The sequence below is a fragment of the Centroberyx gerrardi genome, chromosome 6 (assembly GCF_048128805.1).
Source record: "Centroberyx gerrardi isolate f3 chromosome 6, fCenGer3.hap1.cur.20231027, whole genome shotgun sequence".
NCBI classification, from domain to species: Eukaryota; Metazoa; Chordata; class Actinopteri; order Beryciformes; family Berycidae; genus Centroberyx; species Centroberyx gerrardi.
In genome coordinates this window covers 2,023,520-2,043,596 of record NC_136002.1, presented here as the reverse complement: position 1 = coordinate 2,043,596, position 20,077 = coordinate 2,023,520, and the positions used below count along the sequence as shown (strand labels likewise).

General features: G+C 41.9%; 1 protein-coding gene across 1 annotated transcript in view; it reads left to right on the top strand.

Moving 5' to 3' along the window:
* The first annotated feature begins 7,424 nt into the window (after positions 1–7,424).
* Positions 7,425–20,077, top strand: part of nlk2 (nemo-like kinase, type 2) — a 69,084-nt gene continuing 56,431 nt past the window's right edge. Inside the window, exon 1 of the mRNA XM_071901315.2 lies at positions 7,425–9,258. Within this exon, the coding sequence (XP_071757416.1) occupies positions 8,774–9,258 (485 nt within the window). The 5' untranslated portion in view covers positions 7,425–8,773. The remainder of the gene's footprint in view (positions 9,259–20,077) is intronic.

Sequence of the window (20,077 nt, the reverse complement as noted above, 5' to 3'; positions counted from 1 at the left end):
GTCTAGAAACCTGGGTTGGTCTCAAGGGAACTGCTCTACATCTATTACGTTCATACCTCTCCAATAGAACCTTCTCTGTTGTCATAGCAAATGCCTGTTCCTCTGTTGCCCATTTTAATTGTGGTGTTCCTCAAGGCTCTATCCTTGGCCCACTGCTGTTTTCAATATACATGCTTCCTCTCAGCCAGATCATTCAGAACGATAGTATCTCCCACCACTGTTACGCAGATGACACACAGTTATATGTCCCTCTTCAAACCAACAACCCCAGCAGCCTTGATAATCTGTTTGCCTGCCTCAGTGATGTTAAATGTTGACGGTCCAAAAACGTTTTAAAATTCAACGACGATAAGTCTGAGGTCATAGTCGTTGGTCCCACTAATTCTACCAGCCTGCTTCACAGTAAGCTTGGTTCCCTGACCAAAAACATTAAGCAATTTGCTAGAAATCTTGGAGTTATTTTTGATACAGATCTCTGTTTTGATGCTCAAGTGAAAAATGTTGTCCAGTCATGCTTTTTTTCAACTCAAAAAAATCTCCAAAATCAGATCATTCCTGTCTCCTACTGATTTACATAAGGTCATACATGCATTTATTTTCTCCTGCCTCGACTACTGCAATGCACTTTATGCCGGCATCAGTCAGAGCTCCCTTCACCGACTCCAACTGGTACAGAACGCTGCTGCCCGGATTTTAACTGGCACCAAGAGATATGAACATATTACTCCAGTACTTGCCAACTTACACTGGCTGCCTGTTACATTCCGCATTGATTTTCAAATTCTACTTATCATTTTTAAAGCATTAAATGGCCTTGCTCCAAATTACATCAAGAAGTTATTAACCCCCTATGTGCCTGGGCGTTCATTTAGATCGGTGGATAGGGCTCTGCTGGTTATTCCTAGGTCTCGGCTAGTGACCAAAGGTGACCGGGCCTTTGCTGTTAGAGCCCTCAAACTGTGGAACAGTCTGCCTTTCGAGATCAGACAGGCAACATCTTTAGTGTCTTTTAAATCTCTTCTTAAAACATTCTTTTATCTGAAAGCTTTTATGAATGTTTGATATGTTGCTGTGTTTGATTATCCCACTTTTGACAGTCTATATTTTTGGGTAACTTCATTTTATTCCCCTCTGTTTCATGATCTCTGTTTGTTTTTCTTTTGTTTTTAATTGTTGTTTTTTAAATTCTTTTTGTTAAGCACTTTGTAACTTTGTTAAGAAAAGTGCTATATAAATAACGTTTATTATTATGATTATTATTATTATTATAAAAGCAATAGTGACATTATAAATTGTGAAGAGCATCCCTAACATTGTAATAAATATCATGATTGTTAAACAGCTAGTTGTATAAAGCCTATGTAACCTAATTATGAAGCAGAATATAACCTCAGTAGCTATCTGGCCAGCTAGTTTCTCTTCACCTGAGCAGGACAGCTGCTGCTCTCTGCTCCTCCTATTAACAGTGCAGGAACATATATACGTTAGCTAGCTAGCTGTCATTATAGCAGCATCTTCTGGACTACACAAATGTGCTTTGCGGCCGTTTCTATGGTTACCACGCGAGGTGAGTGCCGCGGAGATGCGGTGCGAGTCCGCATGCGGCTGTCGCCTCCCGTGTGAAGCCCCACTGAACGCGAATTGCCTGGCGACCAATTCCGCCTCCATTCATTTTCTATGGGACGTGAGTAATTCGCTGTGCTGAGCATGCTGGGATAGCTTGCGGCGCGGACCAAGCTTGCGGCGCGGTGAATAGGGCAGGACAAAAGTTGAGCTCAAGTTAACTTTATGCAAATGTACGCGGTGTTCGCGTCTCGAGAGCCAATCACTTTCGAGGCTGCAGCACCGATGCCTTGTCTGTACAACCAGGAAATGCGAAACTGAAACTGGTGAAGAGTGTGAAACTTGTATCGTAGCTGATAATCTAACCATGTAAAAAAATCTCTTTGCTTAACAACAACAATGTTAGTGTAACTGTCATTTCCATTTGGGCAAGCCTACTGTAAATCACGGACGTAGACCTACAATACAATACAATCCAATGCAGTGTAGTACAATACAACTTTATTAAGTGAATTAAGACCTCTTGGGGGCTGGGGGAGAGAGAGAAAAAAATAACTTGTGGGGTTGACGGGACACTCTCTCACCACACAAGTCAACCCGCCCATAAGCGGTCAGCGAGAGAGCGCGGATGCAAGCCAATACGACTTCCGGTGAGGCCCCACTGAATGCGATGAAGACGTGTTGGCTCGCATCTGTGCACTGAACATTGAAAGTGATATATGGGTTGGACTCGGCACCTTCCAAAGAATCTATGCACACAAGAATTTTTAGTCTACAACACACGGTTTAGAAGTTATTGGCCAAAACGTAAAGTTGCTTGTTATAGCGCCACCATCTGGCCAATATGCGTGGGCTGCCTTGCCTGAGTAGTGGGGGGCCGTAGGAGCCCACCTGCCAAATATGGTTGCTGTAGGACTTATGGTTCCAACAGAGAAGTACTCACCAACCTACTGACAGTTCTGTCTCAATGAGAAACTTGTGGCCTGTCCTGCTCACGCACAATCGAGGAGATATATCAATATCAATGCTTGTGCATCCAAGTTGCATGAGATGGAACAGTGCGTCGTCTGCCAGCCTGTTCCTCTCTTTACTCTTGAGATGTTTCAACATGCTGAAGTTGCTCTCAGATGTATGTGCTTCCAAACATGCTGGCCATTGTAAGCGCAAAATCTCTCAGGAGTGGGAAGCGGGCCTCAGACAACAGTTTCCAAAATGCAATCCCCTGCTCATCCCTCTTTGACTGAAAAAACAGGGTCGCCTTGGAGTTTGCACAGTTCCAACTGCAGTGCAGGAGGCTGGTCATTGACATCGGCGGAGAGAGGGCTGGTGAACAGCCTTATCCGAGATAAGATGCATGATTTGGAAATCTTGAAAGCGTTCTCGGAATTGCTTTTCTAAAGTGTTGATGTTGCCGCTGTAAAAGGGCGTAACCCCCTCTACGGGGTTCTGGGGGCATGCCCCCCCGGGAGATTTTAGGGGTAAAAATACTTAAGACTACTGATCAATAAATCAAACATGAAATCACAAGATTTGTAAACAGTTCAGACCAACAGTTCAGAAAGTCACCACCAAACCCCATTGTTCAGTTACTGAATAATTGTGTATAATACTGCCACACTGCCTATATCTCGCTCTCTAGAGGGCCCTATTTACATGATTAGGTCCAATCTCTAATCACCATTGAGTGGCGACAACAACAGCAAAGAAAATATAATTATTAAAAAACATTCATCCAATCAGGGAGATTTTTGTACCAACTAACAGCTTAATGCTTGATTCTAGAGCATTTTTCCCACTAATGTCCTTATAAAGAATGGTCTTTTGTGCACTTGCTCACTGCAATGGAACCTCAAATTAGTTTAATCACCATGATGATCTTTACACATCTTGGACACACTGGGACATTGGCCTATTTGTAAAAATCAAGAACTAAATGCTTTTATACCACTTTCTATCTACAAATCAGCAGAAAGCAGGTCAAAGGCCATATACATATTTCATGACATAGTGTAATAAACAGCTGAAGCTAGTGTGTTTTCCATGAGAAGCCCTGCCTTATCAACAGTACAGAAGCAAGCAACTAGGCAAATGGAGAACAACACGTTTTTTAAAAATTGATCAGATCTACTTCTGTCACTTTTACATGTGAAGCGACAATCGCCTGGTCCTCATTCATTTTCAATGAGAGGTGCGCTGGGAGACACGGAGGAGCGGACGGATTGGCAGACGGAGCGGGACGTGGGCTCATTCTGGCGTTCGTCAATCAATTGACTGCGGCCATTTCTATGGTTACCACACGCGGAGCACCAGCTATTTTTTCCCTTCACATGAGGCACGGTGAGTGCCGCGGAGAGGCGGTGCGAGTCCGCATGTGGCTTTTTACATGGGAGGTGACAGCGGCATGCGGACTCGCACCGCCTCTCCGCAGCACTCACTGCGCCTCGTGAAGGGAAAAATAGCTGGTGCTCCGTGCGTGGTAACCATAAAAACGATTTCATCGGTTTATCTTTGTCTTTATTATATGGAATTAATTTATACTTGTTATGCTATATTATTGGGGGGGTCTTATTGGCCTGTTTGTGATATTGGAGGGGTCGCGACCCCCACCTAAATTATGCTCTTGGCGCTGTACCTAGTGAAGGCAGATTCCGTCACTTCTAGTCACAGTCTGTAACTAGACCAAACATTGCGGTTTGCACCGAAACTCTGTAAACCTGTGATCCAATTCCCACTTTGGGTTAAAAACACGGTTTTCTTGTGAGAGTTTTCTTTTGGCGCTCATCTTTCGCTGGGTAACTACTGGACGACGTTCTGTGAGGCTTCTGCTGTCTGATCAACCAGAAACCTGAACGCCCTAGTAGGTGGGGCTCTCTAGTGGTCAAACAGAGTATTACAACCAAAAAAAGTCTCAGTGAAATCAATACTTGAAAAAATAATAATAAATTGATTGATCTGGTGGCCACAAAATGGGGTGGCGGGGGCTGCGAGTTGCCCATCTATGAATTAAAATATAAGAACAAGTAACTAAATCTGTTCCTGAACGCCACGCTGCAAAACTATAAGCAATCAGCATTGCCAAAACAAACAACTAAGCCAGTTCCTGAACACCACAATGAAAGACTAATCAGTTAGAAGCAGAGAAAAAAATGAACATGCTCCTGAACCACCACACTACAAAACTTACCAGTTGGAATTGAAGAAAAAAACGACTTAACCTGTTCCTGAACGCCACACTGCAAAACTTTAACCAATTAGAAGTGGAGAACAAACATCTGAGCCTGTTCCTGAACACCACACTGCAAACTCTAACCAATTAAGAACAACCAAGAACAAACACCTCAGACTTTTCCTGAAAACCACTCTGACTAACCACTTAGACTCAAAGAAAAAACATGCTCCTGAACGCCACACTGCAAAATCCTAACCAATTAGCATTAAAGAACAAATTACTAAGCCATTTTCTGAATGCCACACAGTAAAACTCTAAGCAGCTGAAAGTAAAGGAAAAAAATGACTGAGGCTGTTCCTGAACACCACATTGCAAAACTTACTAGTTGGAATTGAAGAAAAAACACCTGAGCCTGCTCTTGAACTCCACTCAGCATTGAAGAAAAAATTACCAAGCTAGTTCCTGAATGCCACACTGCAACACTCTAACCAATTTGCATTGACAAACAAACAACTGAACCTGTTCATGAACGCCACACTGCAAAACTCTAATCAGTTGAAAGTGAAGAAAAAATGACTGAGCTTGTTTTTCACCTTGTTCAAAAGGTTAAAGTTCACCATTGTGTCATAACTCGGGAACTTATGGCGCTATATTTACGCCCATAACAAAACATAGGTAAACCCAAGATTGTGAAATGGAAACAGTATTGTTAGCCATGTTTTGCAAATGAAATCCTTATGTTAGGACTACGAATAACTATTTACACCTTCAGTTGTATCTCCGTTTATAGGGTTTATGTAAGGTGGCTACTTTCCAGGTTCTGCCTGCTTTTCCTTTTGTCATTTGCTTTTTAAGCTATTCTAGCTGTTGTCCTCTTTGGGCTCTTGAACACCGCTCTCCTCCCATAGAAAAAAAGTATAGAAAGGAAGAGCTCCTAGGGCTTTAAAAACTAGGTGGCGTTGTCCGTTTGTACAGCCTCGGCCATCTTGACATTTACAGAATCTTTTTACGTTCAGTTTTTTGTATCCTCACTCGTAAAACACAATTCGTATTTAGACAGCGTTTTTTCTGGAAAACGCATATTCTGTGTTTCCCACTTGACATACCAAGTTACATGAATAACACACATTAGGTAATGCTTGTTGTGACTTAATCACTTTAGTTGATGCCAGGATACGTTTATGTAATACGTAAATACATTGGCATTAACAAACATAACATTACTTAATGCAGTTGTTTATTGTGCATTTAATATAAACTCATCTTTGTTAATGTCACTGTTCATGCTTAATTCATGTTAGTAAACACATTAATTAACATTATTAACAAACATGTATAACATCATTAATTAATGCAGTTGTTAATGTGCATTTAACATTACCTAATCTTTGTTAATGTTTAATTCATGTTAGTAAATACATTAGTTAACATTAGTTAACGAACACTTAATGTAAAGTGTTACCAATATGACTACAATCATCAGAAACTTCCTTCCCGGTTATGAATACTTCCTGTTGAACTTTTTCCTCAGAGTTGTAGGCTAAAAGTGCATTAAAGTTATGTTTCTCTTTTGGCCAAGATATCCGCCAAAACTCACAACGTAATTGTGTGTTTCCAGAGTTGTAAAACACAATCTGTGCCTGTCTGTATAGACGTAAATGGCAATTCATAATCGTAAACTGAGGATTGTGCCTGCAAAATGTGGGTTACAATCCTGTTTATAGATTTACAGAAGTGACTTTGGGTTTTCAAATGACTTCAAATTAACTTTGAATTTCCGACTTCATCATCCGACTTTGGAGGAATTCATGTAAAGTTTCCAAGTAGAAAATTTGTTTTTCTGATATATCCGATAGCACATGAATACACAGTATCATGTGGTGCAGTTTGCTGGATCACTTGCGGTTGGCTCATGGCAGAAAGAGGCGTGCCAGCAATTGGCGTGTGCCTGACAGGCCTTTCTGGGGGAACAACAGCCCATCGGTCACCCATTCCTATCCCCTCGCTTCCGGGTTGGGACTCCACTCTGATTTTATATTGGGCATTTAATGACGGCTGCGCTTGTTATGAAAATCGGGGCGCTCGGGCTTGGAAGGCGGTGTGGGCGGAGTTAGAAGCTAAAGTAAAGTACAAAACGGCACCTGTCGGCGGTGCGTCACGTGCTCCACAACAACCAGACGACTAGGTGAAAAAGCATTAATAAATCATAATAAATAAAAGTTGTCAAGTCCAATACCAACTTGCAGCTGCATGCCATCAGTAAATTAGCTTCACTGTTTGGTAGGTATGGTACTCTTCACAAAAGAAATGGCATGAAGAAAAATAATTTATTTAATAATAAAATACATTTGATATGCTCAGTATTGATAATGCTCAAGAATGTTCAATGTTGCTGTTGATTACAACAGCAGGCCCGTTTTCATATCGCTGACTCCGCCTACCCGGGCCAGATTCGGCGTATGCCGGAGGTAATTACAAGTGCACCCGAAAAGTACAACAACCTTGTCCCCCCCTCTCTACACACGCCAGTGGCTACGTGTCATGCCAATCACAGAGATGACAATGACGTTATTGCGGCGCGAACTGGGATTGGTTGGCGTCCCTGCATAATCTCGCCGTCGAGTAGGTTTTTGTTCACCATGTTGGATCAACTGCTCCTTTCAGTTGCAGTGCGACCCGTAGTTTTGGTCATCTCAGTGGCGACAGTTGCAAAGCGTCTCGGGCCTGAAGTATTGTGATGGAGCCCCGCTACAGCTGACTGGCCCCATGTCCAAAACGGAAGGATTAGTGTTTTGATTTGAGATACGGACGTCCATCACGAGCTGTCCGGTTGAATACTACTAGCTAACTGCTGCTTTCGAGGTCCTGGCAGCAAGCATCCGACCAGACCGACCCTGCAAATAATCAAACTTCATTTAACGTTAATGCTTTTTCTTAAATAAATCCTCGTTCTGTTTTCCTGGGATCTATGCTTCTGAAGCGCGAGAGGACAATGTGACACACGCTGAACACGAGAGCCGATGGGGAAAAGAAGTTGGCTGCCAGCCGTCTATGAGAATTTATCTTCTCACTTTTGGATGTACAGTCGAAGCTTCGTCATTTTTGTCAACATGATTGGGGTTTCTTTTCGCGCGGCTCCGTGGAATTGTGATATCTGAGTGAAGTGGATGGCGCGCGGCCTGTGCCTGCGTACGCTGTTGTGCTGTAGCCTGGGCTAGGATCCACCTCGTATGCAGCGGATCAGCAGCGTTAACTACGCTCTTGGAGATTACCCCGGTTTACGGAGTATCTGGCCTGGGCATAACATCTGAAGGATCTAATTTGCAATACATAAAAGAGCTGCTGGATGTGATTTCCTGCCGTTTGAAGCCCAGGGGCGGGGGAACAGCGACGTTACTGGACAAGACCTTATGGCAAACTTGGGCAGTTTTAAAAGATGAATGCGCTGCTTCCCATGTGACATGGTTTAGACTACTGTTATATCAACACGGGGGAATTGAATATCATCAGGGGGAGGGGGCCGCCACTTCTAACATGAGGGACATCTAGGGCCACTGATTTTTTTTTTTTATTTATTGAGGGGGGGTGCGGGTTATTTTCTATTGCATCTTTTGTTTTATCATGGCTAACAAGTGCACTGATAGGGCTGCATAGCTAGTCAGTCAGGCCTACACTCGCTGTAAATGATCACGATATGCTTTCCGTTAGTAGCCTTAGGCTACAGTAGCCTAATGGTGTGCAAGCAAGAAAATTAATTTAGAGGAAGTGGGTCAAATCTTTGCTGGCATTATGACAAAGCGGCAGACGAGAGAGGTTTATCTCCCCATAGAGTTGAAATAACTGATGTTTGATAATTTATAGCCAAATCTATTTTATATATTTATTTTATAATTTTGATGAATCAAGATATTGCAACACACCTCAGGCAGCCGTTTGCCTGGTAGCCATTCATCATCACTTTTAGGAGTATTTTCTTTAAAGACGCACTTCACTGTCATTTCCCCGCCTCCTGTATTCTTTTAGTTGATTCTTTCGGAGTGAATGGCTCTTTGCGGTGCAACGGCTACAAATGCCGCAAAAATGATGGCCGCTTACAACGGCGGCTCCACAGCAGTCGCTGCCCACCACCCGCATCACCACCACCAGCTCCAACATCTCCCACCTCCCCACATCCACCACCATCACCATGCGGGCCAGCATCACTTGCAGCATCCCGGCTCCGCTGCTGCCGTGCACACAGTTCAGCAACACACTTCCACAGCCGCCGCTGCAGCGGTGATGCTGAATCCCAGCCAGCAGCAGCCCTACTTCCCCTCTCCCGCCCCTGGACAAGCCCCCGGGCCGGCAGCGGCTGCGGCTCCCGCCCAGGTCCAAGCTGCCGCCGCCGCCGCTGTCAAAGCTCACCACCACCACCATCACCACCATCAACAACAACAGCATCAGCAACAACACACGCACCACTTACCGCAGCCGTTGGACATAGAGCCTGACAGACCCATTGGTTATGGAGCGTTCGGAGTTGTCTGGTAAGTGTGTACTCTACATTTTCTTTAGTACAGGGCATAACTCGGTGGAATGATGGTGGTTAGAGAGGTCAACTCTCTGTCCATGCAACAGTTAACGTGCCTGTCACCAGCATTGTGTCCTGTGCAGGAAAATGAACCCTTACCTTTACATTCAATGTAAGCAGAGGGGGAAAGTAACTTTTACTCAAATGCTGCACTTAAGTACAATTTTGAGGTACTGGCACTTTACTTGAGTATTTCCATTGTGTGAGACTTTCTGCTTTTCCTCCACTACATTTCAGAGGGAAATATTGTACTTTTTACTCCACTACATTTTGCCTATCTGACGGCTGGAGTTACTAGTTACTTTGCAGAATAAGGTTTTACATGCAAAACATACGATAAGCTCAGACTCCTCAACAGCATATGGACCAGTTAGACCTACAACATTAAAATACTTCTTATAGGTTAATGCATCAATAATTTAACACTCTGAAAGAATGAGTACTTTTGATACTTAAGTACATTTTCATGCTAATACTTCTATACTTTTACTTAAGTAACCTTTTGAATGCAGAACCTTCGCTTTAAATCAAGTATTTTTCCATTATGGTATAGCTACTTTTACTAAAGGATTTGAGTACTTTTTCCACCACTGATTGTAAGCCTGGATAGCACTCTCAGCTAAATGTAAATAAAATGTAAATTTGACTCTATAGGCCTACCTACCTTTTGCATACCCAATCGCAGGATACTTGACAATAATATGGTGATCTATGCTTTTATTTTAGGGACCATGGAGATAGACCATTTTTGGTGCTGCCTGTTAATCATCAAGCAATCATTGTCTGCTTCAATCCAAATTAAGGCCTGCTTTTGTCTGTGTCTCAGAAACTATTCATGTAGCTGTTAGTGGGATCTTATGTGCTGATTTGGACATTGGGCTTTGAACCTGCAAACCATGGCAGAAACACACAATTGCTTGTTTTTTAACATAATCTTATTTAGGGCTCACTAAAATGTGTGAATCTCAGTTAGCTAAATGTGCAAACATAGGAGTGAGTTTATTTCCAAGAAGTTACACAGCATAGAGCCAACCATGTTACACTTACTCTCCATGTGACTACCCAGCAGGAGACTTGCCATATCACACCCTGGACCAAGTTATTCAAAACATGTAAACACTTTTTGTTGAAGTGACTTTTTTTTAGAATTTCCATCCAAAGTTCAGTATCTGACAGGCGATTACTGTAGATTACATTTACTTAGAACTGTGCAATTTAACTCATTTTATTAGGCATCGTGTATTTAATGAGTTACAAACATTTAATTTTCAACAGTGTCTGGTCCAATAACATAAGTTGGCTTTGTATTGGGGACCTGCACAGTTATTATAGATGTATCTAATAATGAGTGGATACATAAGTAAATGAAAACGTCAGAGTTATCACATCTGTTTAGCACAGCGAGAAGATAAGATTGGTTTAGCTGCCAATTTACACAAGTTAATTAGAATTAGTATTTCTGTAAATCCCTGGTGTAAATCCCAGTGCATGCACCACATCACAGAGGTCAGAAAGAACTGTACAGGGGAATACTCCTGAATAGTAAAAAGGGCTGTTCGCAGGGCAGCAGAGTTTACAATCAGAACCGCTTTGTTTTCAATGATGAATTATTATATCAGAGATATAATGGGTGTTTGTAGTGCTTCCAGGCCATTTGCTCCACTCACCACTACACTTCTGTGTACTTGCTACACAGAAGGCTGTAAAAGAGGGCTTCTAACAAACAGCAGGTAGCTTACATGAGTTGACTGTAGTGACCAATAATGATTGAAATTTAGCCTACTGCTGCATATCTAGTGTGCTGAAATTCTGTTGATTCCTGAGAGTGATTGATGCAATATATTACACCTGGGGAACACAAGGTGTAATTTTATGAATAGAAAATATTTTCAGAGCCTCTATTGTACAACATAAGATTGTATCAACGAATATGCCTATTGTGCCTTAATGATGGGCAGTGGTAAGCCTATTTATTTACACATGTACACTCTGCAATTTCCCTCCTGCAATCCTCTAGCCTTATCAGCATCATTACTTTTCACTGATACAGTCTACTAAACATGTTGAAATTGTTGGCAGCATGCGTTTACTTAATCCTGCAATTATTTATAGTGTACTGCCTTTATTTTTTATTTTCTATTTTTTTTTATCACTTATTTTTATATTCTAGCAGTGTGCTTATATTCTCTCAAAGTCCCTTTTTAAGGAAAGTCGGTTCACTCGGGCGCCATCTTGGTAACAAGACAAGACTCCTATCTCACATATACAGTCATTTGCATTACATATTCATGAAAACTGCAGAATTGTTAACAACATGGAGTGTTAAAATTTGTTTCAAAGGACACTGTTGCTACCAGAACCAAAAAAACAGCTTCATGAAACCAGTTATTGGAGATCACCATTGTTAGGTTCTGCCTATGTTGAACTGTCTGACCTGTTGTGAGACAGAAGGAAGATTGTAACACTAACTTATGTTGTTGTCAATTGAAGAGCTCACTTGAAAGCTAGGTCTGGTTAATGGTGTTTGTCTACCTCCTGCCATTTTCTATGACTTAATTGCGCTAACAACCTTTAATTGAAACCTTCATTTAAGCTCATACTGGCGACATTGTTAAAAAGTAATTAAATGAATGCTAGTTTAGTTACAGGCTTGCCAGCTGGGAGCGCCTCGGCAAATCATGTACCAAGAGTAAGTGTTTTCTATGGCAGGCATGGATCCAGACAAGACATTAGTTTACAGTCTTGGATAACGTCATGACTACTGAGTGAGAAGATGAGCACTAATGACCACTGAACAAATATAGTGCTGATTGGCCATGTGGTGTTGGAATAATCGGCTAAAATGCTTGAAAGTGGCTAGAATTTGAACAGGCAGATCTCATGTCCCGTTTCGGGTCCTCGTGAAAATGTGTGCATCTCCTAATGTGAAACATGATAATGGGGCATGGAAGAAATTATAAACTTTTGGTGAAAATCCAACATGTGGAACTGGCACATCATGACAAGTGCATAGCATTGGCAGAGGTAGGTTATGTACTCTACTGAGTGCCATCTAGTTTTCCTTTGTCACGGCTTGCTTGTGGGTAGCAGATGCTTCATGACTGAGTGCATCCATCCTGTAACATGTATTGGGTTGTTTCACCCAGATGCCCCCCTTGTGGTGGTTTTGACACAGGTCGTGCCATTATCTGAGTGACAAAGCCACTGATTGGTTTTCAGCCAGTCTGGATCAAACCTACTGATCTGATGCTTGCCACTACAGAACGAGAGATTAAAAAAAATATTGTCATTCAAATCAACAAGGGGTATTTTTAATTTCAAACCTCTTGCTTGCTTTGTTCCTCCACTTTCTGCCTCACCAGAATGCAGCTGCTCTTCATAAATGTGTTGGTAAGAAGATGGGTTAAATGAATCTGATGTACTGTAAGTTTAGGGTTGTTACTGTAAGTTTGGTGTTTATACTTTAAAGAATTACGATAGAAATCATCACCTCTCAACCTCATTATCCTCACTGCTTTGCTCTCTTGGCAATGCAAGCTTATTTTTCAGCTGACAGTCTGTCTTTGCATAATTAAGCTGCAACTGTTATGATGCACAGTTAAATAGCCGTATTTTGTATGATCTCTAACAGTTTTTCATGGTTCAAATGTTCGGAGATTCATTCAGTGCGTGCTCTGTGGTTGTCAGATTTAGACTAGGCACTTGGCATGTAATACTCGTGGGAAAATGCCCAATGCTCAGCTATACCAACGCTTCTCTGTGCAACAAGTCTCCGGCTTCTCTCACCGCAGCTGAGTGCTCACTCTGCAGGCACGCTTCACGCCATTTGGCATCCTGACCGCCAACCATGTCCTTACTTATCCTTCTCTACTTAATATCAACTAATTGACGTTGCAAGTCATAGCTTACCCAAACCTGTGATACTCTCTCAGCTCACCTAGACGTCCCGTCTAGTATTACTGGAGACATGGAAGAGATGTGGAAGTCTTTGGTGTTGGTAGAAGTGTTTCATTAACCTCCACTCATGTTTAGATTATGCTGTAAAGAAAGACATTTTTACATTACAATACATTATTACATTATGTCATGTAGCAGACACGTTTGTCCAAATAAGTACATTTTGTCAATAGTAGTCAAACCGACCATATAGCTCAGTCTTCATGAGCTAAGCCTTCAATAATAAGAATAAGTAGCATTCATAGAATCATTATAGTGGCTATGTCTACATGCACATCAGTACCATCAGTTATGAGGATACTATGATTAAGATATGGGTCATGTAAAGTCTTTAACTGCCATTTTTTTTTTTAGCTTTAGCCAGTCTTTAACTCGATGGAAAGTGGTTGCATTGGTAAATATGCTGTGCCTGGCTTCTTTTTAGGCAGAGCTGAGTGCTTTCTAAAGATGAGAAAAGTTCAACTTTTTTTGTAGCTAGTGGTAGAAAACTTGGTAGTATTTGTTACTCTGATCAGGACAGTATGGAGCACATTGGCTGTGCTGTGGGAGTTTCTGGGAAATGTTTGAGAGTTTTTTGCTGATAGTGGCAGCTGAATAGGGCCAAGAAAATGTGAGCAGCACACCCTAAGCCTTTCCATCGAGTTGGACATGTTTTCACAAGATTTCGTTTAGATTAGGTTGTTAAGGTTTTTAGGTTAGGTTTTTACAGTTGCCATCTTTGTTCATATCTACCCCTCATGTCTTGGGGATTTGCACTGGTTAAAGGAGAGTAACATGGGAGCAACAGAAATACCAATGAAATAATAAATAAATAATACGACATGAAAAATCGCTTGAAAATGTCAATGTTGAACCCTCTTTTGCTATGCATGTAAAAAAATGTAATCACATTACTGTCATCATCAAAGTAGGGCAGGGGCGGAGCTAGACTCTCAGCACAGAGGGGGCGGAGCATTCTCGAGGGACCCTTCTGATAAAGTCATTTTAAAATTCACAACTGTAAAATAGCTGATATATCCTATCCTATCCTATCCTATCCTAAAGACAAATTGTCACTTATTGAGCCAAGCAAGCCAATGTCTAAGAAAACATATAGTGAAGCCAGAGCCGCTTGTTCTGAAGAACAACAAAAGAAAACAGGTTGCCAGTCGCGTTCAAATGTTTGAGCACCGAGGACAGCGCGCGGTTCAGCACCACAGCGACACCACCACACAGACAGCGACAGGCTGTCGCTGTCTATCGCCGGTGGTGCTGAACGCCAACAGGCCAGGTGCACTGTCTCAGTACCATGTCTTTCTTACACAGGAATAACATAAACATAAAATAGACACAGCGGTCTACAACACTATACAAGGCCTATTCAAATATAAAATGGACACGGCGGTCTATAACACTATACAAGGCATATTCAAATATAAAATAGACACAGCGGTCTATAACACTATACAAGGCATATTCAAATATAAAATAGACACGGCGATCTATAACAATTACAAGGCCTATTCAAATACAAAGTAGACAGTAACACCACAGGCAGTGACACAGATAGGTGCCGAGATGCGGTAAGCATGGAGTTGAACAACAGATTAATTTAACATAATTACACGTAATTACAAAAACACTGTCGACACGTGCTTTATGACGTATGCCGACCGGCTGGTCTCACACAGCCAGCGGCTGGCTCACAGCTCCGAAAACAACATGACGCATTCATGGACACACGTAAATTAGGCTATAATGATAAAGTAGCTCAGTAGGGGGCCCCTACTGAGCGTGAGCCTTGGGGCGGTCGCCCCTCTGCCCCCACGGTCGCAGAATAATTACTTTGCATGTAAAAGTAGCCAGTGAAGATGGTTTCTTGTTGCATTGGTTTTATTGACAATGCCATGAACAAGTATTCATCCCCTGTCTAATTTTCTGCCTTTTTGCACATTTTTACATTGAATTTGAGTGCTTCTCTCATTTGCTTGGTGTCCAAAGTAATCAAACATGCAGTCTTTAGGTGATAAAAAGTAATTTCCCCACCCCTGTTAGCGCAGTTTAAGTTAAGAAATAATGAGGGCCAGCTGTTAATATTTTGGTTAACAATTGGCCTTGATTTATACGGCCCTGCTCAATATAAATGTAAAAAACTTTGGCCTTAAAATTAGAGTGAAGTTAGCCTGGTAAGTGATCGAGTCTTGCGAGGCTAGAGTGAAGCTGCCAGCTCACAGGTTCTTATGCCAGGTCCCTTCACTACACCTTAATGGGATTTGAAGTTACAGGGCGTTTGCTGCTTCAGAATGATTAAGTGCAGTGTAGAATACCTGTGTCATTTAGGGATGGCATTTGATTGGTAAACATGGAATGCATAGCACTGAGGTTATGGCCATTTTTGGCTTACACCTGTAAACCGTGCACATAGGCTTGACAGTTTGCCAAGCAAGTGTCAGTGCAGTATGCAGCAATAGTATTAGGCCTACCAATGATGAAAACAGAGGAATCGAGCAGGTGGGCAAATTGCATATTTTATGATCATCCAGATTCTGATAATTAGGAGCAATAATACAAACGTAAAAGTAACTTTTGGATTTTTTTTGGGGGGGGACTGCCCCAATTTTGCTAACTCATTTAAATGGCATAATAATATTAAATGATTCATGAGACTCATTTAAACAGCTAAGTTATAATATTACTGTAATTACCACCCAAACTGGTTTACAGAGACTAGTAGTTCTGAGTCTAGAAGTTATTAGTTTTGTATCATGGTTGATTTCATGAAGAATAAATCCCTCAAGGCAAATTCATTCCCATGTATAAATACCACTGCGGCTGTTATGAATTAAACTCATTTAGAATTCAGCTGGTTCAGAATGTGGGGTTTTAAGTGTAGCAATGGTGAACACTGTGATGTTGCTTTGAGTCGTAGTGAAAGCATGTCCCCCGTTTCATTTAAGGTGTTGCTGTTACTGTGGCATCTGTTACAAGAAAGTGTTATACTTTCTGAACCTTCTTTTACAGTCACAGTTGTGTGTGTGTGTGTGTGTGTGTGAGAGATGTGTCTCTCCTACCCTGATCAGTAGGGATGCACCGATAACCGTTTTTTTCACTGCCGATCCGATACCGATACCAGAATTTTGAGTATCAACCGATACCGAGTACCGATCCGATATTGACCCCTTTTTTTTCTTCTATAATTACACAGCTGCATACAACATGTAAATACTATGGGAACAACAATTCTGTTGTAAAAAAAATCCAACTATGAACAACTGCAGCAGGGCAAAAGAACTGACCAAAATAGGAATGACAATTCCTAGGATATATAAAAGACTGCTGCAATATAGTAGCATTAGCTTTAGCTCCCAGCTCCAAAAAGCTTTGTTTTGTGAAAACGGAAGACTTTATTGAAACTTCTATGGTGGCGTGTACATGATACTAAGCCCAAGGACACTCAATGTAAGTTTGAGCCAAGGAGCAGGCGTTTGGAAGGCATCGCCAATAGGGCTGTCGCAATAACCGCAATATTGCAATACTGCGCTATAGACAAGCCAACCGCGGTGGATGGCAAGCAACCGCCACAACCGCGCTATGTTCACGTTTTTTCTTTTTTTCATGAGGCTAGGCACTTCTTGTTTTACACTTCAATGCGTGTGTATTGAATGTTAAATAAATTCATAATGAAAACAAGAGTGTATTGTTTCCCGCCAACAGCGTTTACATGGAGCCTTTTAATCAGAATAGTAGCCCAATAAAAATAAAAATGGCTCATATACACTCCTCAATCAGAATAAACTGGCCGATCTGAATGAAATTCCTTCCGTTTGAGAGGGGTGGTATAAACCTTTCATAATCCGGTCGATGGATACAATTTCATCATGTAAACACTCATTCCGATCACTTTCTTTATCTCGCCTCTTTCTGCACATGCTCGCGCATTTAACGTAAGTCACGTCAATTACGTTACCCTTTTTTTCCGGGAGGATTGGAATGGATGTGCTTGTTATTAACCCCGGGGTGCTCGGGCTTGATGTAGGCGGCGCAGCCCGTTTTTATATCAAGTCCTGACTCCGCCTCTCCGGGCCAGTTTCGGTTTACAGCGGTGAAAATTACAAATGGAGCCAATTATTGCGGGGCAAAACAAAACGTCTTTTTCTGACACTTATGGAGTCGTATGTTTTGATAAAACTGTTGCTTCATCAGAAAGAACAGCAGTAAAGAAATAACCGACGCAGGTCCATCTTTTAAAAACGTAAGCCCATGTTAGAGTGCTGGATTCGGTGTTTTGCGCATGTTCTGATTACATACTGTGGAGCATGTAAACGCACATCTTAATGCGATCGTTATATTTAGCGCTCATGTAAACACTTGCGTAGCAATCTTCCTTAGGAATGATTTCATTCAGAATGGAAAAAAAATGTCTCATGTAGGCTAACCGCAGTCCAACTTAGCGACTTTGTCACTAGATTTAGCGACTTTTCAGAACCCCCTGGCGACTTTATTTCTGAAAAGCGACTAGCGACAAATCTGGTGACTTTTTCTGACCATGGGGAACAATGTTGAAGTGTTAAATCCCAAAGCATTTGCCAATAAATTGGTACGGCTGATGCCGGTTTGCTCTACTTGCTTGTCATCCAGAGAGGTCTGACGATCACAGCGCTTCCCACACACAGCGTAGCCCCCCTCCCTCCGCTGCGAGCGGAGACTGTAGGTTATATATATTGATATGCAAATTAGCATGTTACATCATCCGGCGACTTCTTATCGCATACACCGCATACCGCGCTGTTGAGCCACCCTAAATCACCGCAGGGGAAATTCCTTCACCGCGACAGCCCTAGTCGCCAAATGAAGTTCTTGGTAACGGTGAGTTGGATAAAGATCTTTGGGACGCTAGTAATGGCATAGCCATCTAGCGTCCCTTTGGGACTAAAATAATTCCCAACCGCAGACATGTTTACATACATCTTTCTTTTTCCAACTTCACTCACTCGCGTCACGTCACGTGCAAACTCAGGCATGTTTTACGGCAGGCGACTACACCAGTTATTACTCCGGAGGCTCGTTTTATCAAACTGATTGCTCTGGATCGGATCGGATTATAACGTTCACTGCCACTGATATCAGATCCAGCATTTTAGGCCAATATCGGCCCAATACTGATACCAAGTATCGGATCGGTGCATCCCTACAGATCAGGTTTTGCTGACTTGGATCTACTCACCAAAACAGTGAAAAGCTTAGGCTAGTTGTTGTTTGCACCTTTTCTTTCAGTATTGGTCTTTTATGTGTTGGTGTTGTTTTTCCACACAGGCCCTTATGCTTCCTAGGACATCTTATGTGGTTAGGCCACTGCCATCTGTTTGCCTTGCCTGATCCTATTTGAGAAGGTTTACCAGAGGTTAACGCAGGAAAGGGGCAGAGTAGAGAGGACTGGAATGCTCTTGCTTCATGACACCTGCACGTTTTCCCTCACGAGGCCTTCCTCTCTGCATCCCTGCACTCAGTTATAGTCCCACTGATGACTGAAGCGCATTTTATAGTCGAACGTAACGTAAACGCAATGTAAAGTGTGAATGTAAAGAATGTGACGGCGCTTACATTTAAGTTTCTATACTTCTGTGTTGATGTGTGCAAACGGCTAGGAAGAGCTAGCCTTACGTATGTAAAATCACATGTTCAATAACCAAATTGATGTTCATTGCATTGAACTGCATGGTAATGTGTGCTGCCAAACTAAAGTCGGAAATCTTTTCATACCTAATTTTGTCAGATTTCTATTTCCTTGTCATCGGTGTAGACAACAGAATTTTGTATCACGATATCCCAATATCATCATATTATCACTGTAATATTCCACTGAAATATGATACACGATAATATTGAATTATCGCCCAGCCCTTCTTGCTTCTTGGGCTGGGAGACAGAAGATGTGGAGCCTAGCCTCCACCAGCTGTCATGGGTTGGAAGCAACAGCTCTTCAAGGGAAGCCCAAGCAGTCAGAGGGACCTTTGCCCTTTGACCTTTGCTTCACAACGCCTGCTGGTGCACTGTCCTGGCAGGATAACAGTTACGCCAAACGTCAAACACCAAACACCAAACCAACTCAACGAACTTCCAAAACAGAAAAATCAAACATTTGCTATCTATTGTGACATTATAGTTAAGTTTTTATGAACTAAACGTATTTGTTCTTAATTGCTTTTCAGAGCTGGTATACATGTTGAGTATAGAAATATATGAAGTGAAATATACACAGGATTTATACATAAGGCATGCAAGGCAGAATTATTCAGAAGTATTGTATTCTTCATTAAATAAATACACAATAAAATTTAAGTGTGTGTGAGAGTGAGGGGGAATTGAGTAGGGACATATGTAGTGGCGGGTGAAAAACATGCCTCGTACAGCATCTTTTGAATGTCAATCATTAGCTCTAGTTGGGGCATCAATAACCGTGTACTGGTAGTCACTAAGGGGCTGTGTAATGCTGTCTTATTTTTGTTTTGATTGTGTGCCTACTTTCTGAGAAAGGCTTGATGTTTCAGGTTGTGGGGTCAGGCTTGCTGAGAAAAAAACAGGTATCTGAAGTCGTGGAGTTGGCACTGGTGGAGAAAAATGGGTATCTGAGGACATGGAGTCAGATGCTGCAGAAACAGCAGTTATCTGAGGTTGTGCAGTCTGCATTGGTGCTGTAGGGTGATCAGCTAGCTGAGGTTCCAAAGTTGGGCTTGATGCTGGTTGTATCAGATAATAAATGTGTAGAATGCAGGAGAAAATTCACACAAGTATATAAAAAAAAGTGTTCAGTGTTTGATATTTTGATAATCATAATGAAC